The sequence below is a fragment of the Abramis brama genome (genome assembly GCF_963993115.1).
Source record: "Abramis brama genome assembly, chromosome: 5".
Classification (NCBI taxonomy): domain Eukaryota; kingdom Metazoa; phylum Chordata; class Actinopteri; order Cypriniformes; family Leuciscidae; genus Abramis; species Abramis brama.
In genome coordinates, this window is record NC_139967.1 from 11,489,057 (window position 1) to 11,499,303 (window position 10,247).

The following is a 10,247-nucleotide window of genomic DNA, read 5'->3' on the forward strand; positions in this document are numbered from 1 at the left end:
ACTTAAGTGATTAAGAAGACTCCTTTCTCATATGGTTTGTGGTTTTCTTTCAGTTCGCAATCCAGAGGGCAAACTCTCCCTGTACTGTAAAGGAGCAGACACCATCATTTATGAGAGACTACATCCCTCCTGCAGCAAACTGATGGAGGTCACCACAGAACACCTCAATGTGAGTCAACACCAGAGGGCGCTAGTGAGAACACGATAAGATCGCAAAATATTTATCTTTCTCATGCTCTCACACACTTTAGACAATTTAGTTCTATTACAAAACCTTGTAAATTGCCTTGGCTTTCTATCTACTGTTTATATAATCAGTAAACAATTCCCAAACTCAAGCAGAACCTAGTCAGAGCCTGACTCCACCCACTGGCAATATTTGAAAAATGCTGGAAAAGTGGGCAGACCCCAGCGGAGATAGAGGGGATGAGATAGAGGGGGGGGTTGCTCCTGAGACCCGCAGTGATGGATTAATTGACAGCTGCTGTCAGACTCGCAAAGATGGAGAGTGACTGGAGTGATGCCAGTAGCTTTGCAACAGAGCGGTCATTTGAAGTCGAGGACTTTTCTCCCCCACCTTCACCTGAAGTGGAAAAGGGTGAATTGTCTGTGGACACAGGGCCAGAGCCTTATCAATTCGAGCCACTGGCTCAAACTGCGGTCTTAACTCCCGCATCTCTGTAGGCATGTTCACATTAGCAGATAATGAGTTGCCATGAGAACGACTGACATCTCAATCTTTTCATACAGATTACATAAACAGAGAATATTTGTTAACCGTGGCTGGCTGGATTGAGCGTCCAGCAAAGCGTCAGTAAGCAACCAGTCGTGATCACGGCGATTTGACAGCTTTAATTGGGATAACCGGACCCAAAACATCAATCATACAAAAGAACATAATCATATCAACAGATGCATTTTAAATGAGCTAGAGAGGGAGGAACACAAAAATTGCCAAAAATAAATGGTTTCTGAAACTTGCCAAAGCAGACTGCCAGCCAACCACTGACAGGTCACGTGACATGCCAGTGGCGGCTCCTGCCAGCCAGCTGAAGATTTCCTCACAATCGGAATGCCCGTCATTCACAGACTAACATATACTAGTATATATCTTGCACGTTAACTTTATATTTGATGGTGATTGAATATTTTTCTCTCTGACTCTGTAGGACTTTGCAGGAGAGGGATTGAGGACTCTTGTTCTAGCATATAAGGATTTGGATGAGGAATATTTTTCAGAGTGGAAACAGCGCCACCATGAGTCCAGTGTGGCCATGGATGAACGAGAAGAGAAACTGGACAAACTATATGAGGAGATTGAGAAAGACATGATGGTATACACACTATCCAGCACCATCCTTGTATATGTGTATGAAAATATCAAGTGACTAGCTTATCATATAAGATATGAAAATATGTGATAGAAAAATGTAATATTAAAACTTAAAATATTTTTTTGTCCCAAGAATGAAAAAGCACACATTTATTCTTAGATTATTTTGCTAGCGTTTTCTTTTTAATCGTATAAATCGCAGCAAATGTAAATATTATGTCAGTCATTTGCTTGCACCTCTTGTGCTTTTGGTCTGTGACTTCATTTGTAGACAGCACACATAATATTCACTACAGCCGTTTGGTTTTGTTTAACTGAACTTTTCTTTTTCAGCACCGTTAAAGGTTATAATTTGATGCTCTGTTTAATTCACCCTTAATATTAGCTATTTTTTAGAATGTGAGGCTAACATGCTTGTCGTCTCTTCTTCATCTTGTCCTTTTTGTGTAGTTAATTGGAGCCACGGCCATAGAGGATAAACTTCAGGATGGAGTTGCTCAGACCATTGAACAGCTGGCCAAAGCCGAAATCAAAATCTGGGTGCTCACTGGGGACAAGCAAGGTGCTTTATTATTTGATTCTAAAATAGTGACCCCTTTTCATATTTCACTGTATCCCTGGTGTTATTTGGAAAATTGAAGTTGACTGACATGCATAAAAGTAAACCTAAGTCTTTTACTGTACTTTGCATCTCATGAAGGCATTAAGGAACACAATCTTTTCCAAAAGACTATTCTAGACCTAAACTCAAACTTCTATGTTTTGCATTATGAAAGTGCAATGATTAAAATTATGTAATATAATGAGTTCAGTGCTTGTGCCATTTATAATCATTAATTAATGTAATGATTACCCACCATGTGTGTGTGCCCTTTTGTTCATGTTTGGCAGGATTGTTTATTAAGTTGTACTGTCTGTCTTTCTCTAATAGAGACCGCTGAGAACATTGGCTACTCATGTAACCTGCTGAGGGAGGAGATGAACGACGTGTTTATAGTTACATCTAACTCACCCGAGGAGGTCAGACAGGAGCTGAGGTAATATACCTCATGCCGATGACATCATTGCATCATGTACTGAAACGCATGGGTGCAGCAAAACATTACTCATTTGGGTGGGCCTCCAAAAATAGGGTGTTCTCTTGGAGAATTTAAATTATCTCAGTGAAATTTCATATCCAAAATGTAGTTTTTAGACATTTGTTGTATGTTTCTACTTCATTTCTGTTCTTCTTATATTTATGTTTGTTTCTCTTTTGAAAAGGGATGCCCGACTAAAGATGTGTCCTGATACTGAACAAGATAAATTTCTTATTCCTGAGATTATCCTGGGCAACACTCCTAAAGTGGTTCAGGATGAAAACGTAAACGGAGATTATGGACTAGTGATAAACGGACACAGTCTGGTGAGAGAAAGAGTCTCTATCACTCCTCTATACTTTCTTCTGTCTGATGTCCTAATGTGACACTGAGATGTGTGTGGCTGCCCAGAGTGACACTATCTCATTTCTGGTATTTATGTATATATGTGTAAATATATAACTTGCATTACTGATTTGTGTATGCATGTATGCATGTATGTATGTATGTATCAATGTATGTATGTATGTATGTATGTATCAATGTATATACTGTATGTATATATATATATATATATATATATATATATATATACACACACACACACAAATAAGTAATGCAAGTTACTTTGTTTTCCCATTTATCCACTGACACCTAACATGATGGTTATTGTAGTTCTAGACTAAATGTTAGCAAACATTTACTCATCTCACTTGCTCAAAAACAGATTAAGTATTTATCAAAATGAATAAAAGCAGTGAAATGCAAACCCAGAATATTACACAAACCTGCAATAAGTAAATATGTTAAATAATACAAATATACTTAATACTTAATCTCACTTTATTAGCCAATGTCTTTGCTGCTGACCTTTGATAATCCAATTCAACCATACCAAAAAGCAAGAATGACATCACATTTGTGTTTCATTTTTACAAAATGTATTGCTACGCTCTCTACTGGACAGCCGTAAATGTGCATTTTCTTCAGCCTGAGGTTTATTCATTTCACTTTTGGTGGGAAAGGGCCTTTACTTTTGCCAAAAATAAATCTTTTTTTAATTTTCATCAAAAAACAAGCAAGCCCAGCCCAGGTGACAAAAAGTAAAGCAAAAGCAGAGGTGGACAGTAACAAAGTACATTTACTTGAGTACTGTACTTAAGTACACTTTTTGAGTATCTGTACTTTACTTGAGTATTATTTTTTCTGGAAACTTTTTACTTTAACTTCACTACATTTGAAAGACAAATATCGTACTTTTTACTCCACTACAATTCTGTCAAGGTCCTTGAGTAAAAAGTAACATCAGTCAGTGGATGATTGTGGTTGCAGGGGTTGCATTGTGGTTGGAAATGAAAGTCGGGTTGACGTCAGAACCCTGCATCTGATTGACATCAGAACCCGACATCAGATTGACGTTGGATATTGATTGAAAATAAAAGTCGGGTTGACGTCAGAACCCGACTGATGTTGGTTTCTGACGTCAACCTGAGTTTTTAATTTTCAACCACAATACAACGTCTGTCCAACGTTGGAGATCAACGTCAATCTGACATTGGATTCAGACATAAACCTGATTTTCATTTTCAACATTGGGTTTGGTTTTCTAAATGCGAATTTTGTCACTTTTTTGGAGCACACTAGATTATAGATAACAGTAAGGCTAACATATTCATACTAAAAGCCAAAAAACTTTAAATAGGGCCATATTTGAGGGAACAGGCATTTGGGTGTTCGAAACCATTGTGGACGTTATTGGGAGCACTTATTCAATCTCACATTTAATCCCACTACTGGAACTGTGTTCTAGAAATAAATTTGATATTGATATGAGGGTAGGTATGCAGGCATAGATTTAGAGGCATACGGTACTTTAAGTATTACATACAACAATGCAACAATAATAAAACAATGCATTGACATTTACTTTTTACTTTTGATACTTAAGTACTTTTAAAAACGAGTACTTCTGTACTTTTACTTAAGTAAAAATAGGTCTTTACAACTTTTACTTGTAACGGAGTAATATTTGACCAGCAGTATCTATACTTTCACTCAAGTAAGGAAGTTGTGTACTTCGTCCACCTCTGAGCAAAAGTAACACACAAAAAAACTAAAACAATTAGTTACACAATTAGTTACCTTTTTTGGGAGTAACACAATATTGTAACAAATTACAAAATAATCATTTTTTAAAGGAACTTTCCACATTGTGTGACTGTGTAACTCTGTAATGTAATTGTCTGTGATCTTCGTGTTTGTAGGCATTCGCTCTGGAGAGCAACATGGAGCTGGAGTTTCTGCGGGCGGCGTGCATGTGCAAGACGGTCATCTGCTGTCGAGTGACTCCTCTGCAGAAAGCTCAGGTGGTGGAGCTCGTCAAGAAATATAAGAAAGCGGTCACTCTGGCCATAGGAGACGGAGCTAATGATGTTAGCATGATTAAAGGTGAATTCAGCATTACAGATGAATAATAAAATAAACATCCGTAGGAACATCTTTGTGTTGATTTACGATAAAAAAAAAAAGAAGCATTTTAGACAGAATGTGAAAAAAGTCTAACGTTTCTGTGGGTATTAAATCAGAATTAGAATGTGTAGGTTTTAATCCTTGTCAATAGCATTGCAGTTCTTATAGTATTTATTAAGATTTTGAATCAGTTTTTATTTTTATATTTTCAGTTTTCATTTTAATGTTAGTTTGGTTTTGTCATTTTAAGTATTTTTTTTTCCGATAGCTTTATTTTTATTTCAGTTAATTTGAGCAATTTTAGTAGGCTACTTCAGTTTAAACGTATTCGGGTAGTTTTGTTTGTTTTCTTCATTTAAGTTTTCATTCTTATAATAATATATTTTCTTTTATTTCAGCTTTCAATTACAGAAAACGATTTTTTTTAAAGTTTTATTTTACAATAACAAAACTGTAGTGTTGAAACCATCTATATGCTAATGTACTTTTAAAAGCACTTTTAGCAGATATTATTTATTTATATATTTATTATGTGCCCAATAAAATGTTCTCTAGAAGAATGTCCTCTCACCAAATTATGTAAATGACATGCAAGTAGTAATCCAGTAGTAATAAATAATGGTTAATGATCGTTCAGCTTGTTGCAAAGGATTTTGTTTTTGTTTTAAATGAATCTCATTGCCTTTATCCTCTCTCTGCAGCGGCTCATATCGGTGTGGGTATCAGCGGTCAGGAGGGGATGCAGGCAGTGCTGTCTAGTGACTTTTCTTTTGCTCAGTTCCGTTTCCTGCAGCGCCTCCTGCTGGTACACGGGCGATGGTCATACCTGCGCATGTGCAAGTTCCTGCGTTACTTCTTCTATAAGAACTTCACCTTTACCTTTGTGCACTTCTGGTACGCATTTTTTTGCGGCTTTTCCGCTCAGGTGAGCCAGTTCTTCTTTACGTGCAATTACCCTTTCAAAAGCTTTGCTTAATATAAACATACTAATTGTTTTTTTACTCTCTAGACAGTATATGATGAAGGCTTCATCACCTTGTATAATTTGGTATACACTGCCCTGCCTGTTCTGGGAATGAGTCTGTTTGACCAGGTAGGATATGTGTGTGTGTTGCTACATGAATAAGAATGTTCCTTCATTAAACAAAATTGGGTTATATCAGTCAAGTCAAAGTTTCAAAGCAGATTTCCATAACCAATTTTAAACCAAGGTATTTTATATGGCTGTCGTATATTTGTATTAATCAGAATTTGGGATGTAGAATATGCACCATAACGGATAATTTATTTATATCTATGCATGTCCAAACAAATGCAATTCTGATTGATATTGGATACAGACATATTTTTAGAGCAAGGAGCTGACTCTTTTTATATTAATCTTCAACAAACACTAAAATATGCTCCACCATGCTCTTGTGTGTTATTAAGGAGATGAATGAGACCTTGTAGCATACTATATTCAATTTCATTGAAATGAAATATTACATACTATTGTTTTTTATGTTTCTTCAGGATGTGAATGATCGCTGGAGTCTCGAGATCCCTCAGCTGTATGTGCCAGGACAGTTGAGCCAGTACTTCAGTAAACGTGCTTTCATGATGTGTGCTCTTCACAGCTGTTACAGCTCTCTGGTGCTGTTCTTTGTGCCTTACGCCGCTATACATGACACGGCGAGAGACGACGGGCGAGATGGTGCAGACTATCAGTCCTTCGCACTGATTACTCAAACCTGCCTCACCGTCACCGTGTGTGTACAGGTCAGTTTAACCTTGCGCTGCGGGTGCCTGCGTGTTATTCATTTGATTGGATGGTTCATTTTCACTAATTTCAGCTCATTTCTGCTCTATCTTCCCTATAGTTGGGGCTGGACCTCTCATACTGGACTGTTGTTAACCATCTCTACGTTTGGGGAAGTTTAGGAATGTTCTTTCTATTGACCTTCGCCATGTATACCGATGGACTTTTCCGGTTACGTCCATCTTCTTTTGCATTTGTAGGTAAGCAGGACTTTTTTTTATTTTTATATTTTTGTTACTAGCTTACTACTGTGAAATAAAATGCACACGGTTATGTGACGATAATGTTGCATACTATAATGTGAAATGTGTTGAAATATTACATGCTGTTTTGCATACTAATTTTTAAGAAAAACTTAATAGTAGTGCGAATAGAGTGCATACTAGAGTGTGTTTGTTTGTTGTGTCCAGGAACTGCCCGGAATTGTCTTAACCAGTCCAACGTGTGGCTGACTGTTGCTTTGACAGCTCTGCTGTGTGTGTTGCCTGTGGTTGTTTACCGGTTCTTCTGCAGCCAGTTTTATCCTACAATCAATGACAAGGTAAGTTACTTCACTCTACAGCACATTATTGATCTTCAGCATACTGTTACACACACTTCCATTTACTTACAGAATTACAGTTTACATTATTATTCCATGAACTATTTGTATATTATAATTCAATTTTTAGCAAATTTTTCACTCATTGGCATTTTCTGAATATTTAATAATTGACTATGTTTGCATGCACATCAAATTCCGTTTAAGATCTATATTAGGGTTGGAGCCATATTCTGAATATGATGTTTTTATATGTACAGGCATCATAATATTCCTGTATACATGTTTGTTGCAAGTTTGCTGGTCTACAAATGCATGTTTCCTGGCCCAATGTTATTTCTCAAGAGATTCAAGGTGCTACCATTATGCTCACTTATTAGTTTTATGTCAAAATGTCTCGTTGTCACTTCAGAAATGCGTTGATTTTTCTTTTATATCTTAATATTGCAAATTATCGATTTTCTGCAGATGAAAAATGTGAAACTGCATTGTTTAAATTCAGAACAGTGAATTTATGCAGAATACAGTGATTTTCTCTCACGGAATGAGGCAGTCGGATTGCAGCTTGTCCATGACTCAGTAGAAATCGTAATTTTGCCAAATTCTGATTAATGCTGGAGTATTGATGTGCATGTAAATGTAGTCATTGTGATTAGCTGAAGATAGAGATAAAAAAAGGAAGACAGAACGAGAGGAATTATGCCATATGCACATTATAGTGTAAATTGTGGTAGTATAATGAATAATAGAGTATAAACGTGTCTCAGTGTTTGATGAAATGGATGAACAAACAATGAACAAATGAATATTTCCTTAAATACAGGTGAGGTATAAGGTGTGTACGATGAAGGAGCCTGCTCCCCGCCCGCGACACACCAGGCTCATCCGCAGGAGCACGCGTCGATCTGGTTACGCCTTCTCTCACGCCCAAGGTTATGGTGACCTTGTGACCTCTCGCAGATTCCTGCGGCGACCTGCACTTGTTAGCTCCACGGGTTTCACTCCTGCAGGACGCTCTCCTGGGTTTAAGCCCACGGGTCGGTCTGCGGGGTACAGCCCGGTCGGGCGAGAACAGAACCCTAAACAGAAAGTAGAACCCACGTCACTGCAGATGTTCCGTGCTGTTAAAGACTCTTCCTTTTGAGGGTGCAGCTTTTAATTCAGAACTACAACCAAAATCTTAAATGCCGTTTACAAGGTTTGAACTCTTGAAGACAATTTCACTGCTGCTGTTTTATGTTGATATATATAGCAGTATATACACAAACACTAAGAACAATGATTCTTAAATGTACGAAATCTTGTTTGCATAGACACACTTGTCACTCAAAATGCATGTGCGGTTTACAGCAAGAGCAAACTGAAATACCCATCAATGCTGAAGGACAGCGAGTACTTGGTCTCTCTAATGTCATCACTACTATGGGAATGACGTACATACTGGACTGTAAGGGAACAGAAAACAATGAAAGCACACCACTATGATGTCACACAGGAAGTCAAAAAGGAGTGATCTAGATTGCTCAATTCAAAACACCGTTTCCTGTTCTTTTCCTCTTCCAGGTACTGTCCACTACTGCCTTTTGACATAAGTCCTGAGTTCAGTATACACCACACCACACCATGGCCCTCAAATAGTTAAGACTGGACTGACATGTTCAAGGACATTGTTAAAAATAAACGTCAGCCGCTCTTTACTAATTTTGGGATCCGTTGGAAGTCGATGCAGAGTCTCACAGTAACTGACAGCAACGTCTTGACAAAGGCTTAACACATATCTTGCCATCATTACCAGCTTGTTATCAGCTACAATAATCATATACTACTCTGCTGGTGTTTTTTGAGAAGGAGATAGGAGTTTTGACTTTTGAAGGTTACAATATGTTTACAGCAGTCTTTAATTTCAATTTTAATTTTAATTTTTTTCATGTTATAACTTTAACTCAGAGCTCGAAAGAAATGAAGTGAGCAATTTGAAACCATAATTCATAGTATTAAATTCAGTTTCACAGACAGGGCTTAGATTAAGCTAGGATTAGCCCTTAGTTCAATAAGGACATTTAAGTAGCTTTTATAAACATGCCTTAGAAAAACATTACTGGTGTGCATCTTGAGACAAAACAAAGTGACATATTTTAAGATATGCCTGTGCGAGTTGCCTTCGGTTAAAACAGCTCCAACATGCATTTAAGGTTTAAGACTTGTCTGTGAAACCGGGGGATAGAGTGCCTTGCATAAATCAATGTTAGCACAAGGAAATCGACTTTTTAATTAGTTTGTTCATATGATTTGGGAACACTGTACAATTATTTTTTATAAATGTATTTTCAATACAGGAAAGAAACATTCAGCTTTACTCTGTATACTAATATATATCATATCCATACTGAAATTGTACTGTACTATGCAAATCATTCTGTAAAAGCAAAAAAAAAACATTTTATACAAATAAAATGCATTTTTACACTTGTTTTTATATTGTTTAAACGTGTAAGTTTGACTGTTTATACTAAGTTAAGTTATATTAAGTCTATTTATACACAGATGTTAAAAGTTCACATCAAAATGAATATTCTGCCATTAATTATTCACCCTAAAGGCATTCCAACCCACATGACTTTGAACAGAAAAGGTGAGTTTTTAAAAGAATATTCTGGCCACTTTGCAATTGGCTTCCATTTTAAATAAAAAAAATCAATAGCACATTTAAGACAGCAATAAATTTGATGTGTTATTTTAAATGATAAAACAATAAATATATTATTCAAAAAGATATTTGAACATATTTTTTTTGAATTTTTATTTAGCTATATTAAAATTAGGCCTATTTACAAAAATATAATTGGACACTTGGACACTCAAACTGTATGTGGTTTAAAATGACTTTTCGGACCAGTTGGTTAAAAGTAATGTGAGAAGTAAAGTTCTTGCATCATTTGCCAATTTATCAAGCAGATGCCTATGTTTATCCATGCAATGACATTAATACTCAGCAACAGTGTGCACTAAATGTATAATTTTGGG

The 10,247-nt window shown here is 36.6% G+C and overlaps 1 protein-coding gene across 3 annotated transcripts in view; it reads left to right on the forward strand.

Moving 5' to 3' along the window:
• The window catches only part of atp8b5a (ATPase phospholipid transporting 8B5a), a 30,625-nt gene extending 20,926 nt beyond the window's left edge, over positions 1–9,699 (forward strand). For 2 of the 3 annotated variants that reach the window (XM_084114671.1, XM_084114672.1), the window contains exons 17-28: positions 54–169; positions 1,170–1,334; positions 1,784–1,895; positions 2,265–2,370; positions 2,597–2,738; positions 4,677–4,860; positions 5,583–5,806; positions 5,891–5,974; positions 6,397–6,642; positions 6,744–6,882; positions 7,093–7,223; positions 8,047–9,699. In XM_084114671.1, coding sequence (XP_083970797.1) covers positions 54–169; positions 1,170–1,334; positions 1,784–1,895; positions 2,265–2,370; positions 2,597–2,738; positions 4,677–4,860; positions 5,583–5,806; positions 5,891–5,974; positions 6,397–6,642; positions 6,744–6,882; positions 7,093–7,223; positions 8,047–8,367 — 1,970 coding nt within the window. In that variant the 3' untranslated portion in view covers positions 8,368–9,699. The remainder of the gene's footprint in view (positions 1–53; positions 170–1,169; positions 1,335–1,783; positions 1,896–2,264; positions 2,371–2,596; positions 2,739–4,676; positions 4,861–5,582; positions 5,807–5,890; positions 5,975–6,396; positions 6,643–6,743; positions 6,883–7,092; positions 7,224–8,046) is intronic. The other variant, XR_014606259.1, reaches the window with a different exon arrangement.
• Positions 9,700–10,247: the final 548 nt, after the last annotated feature.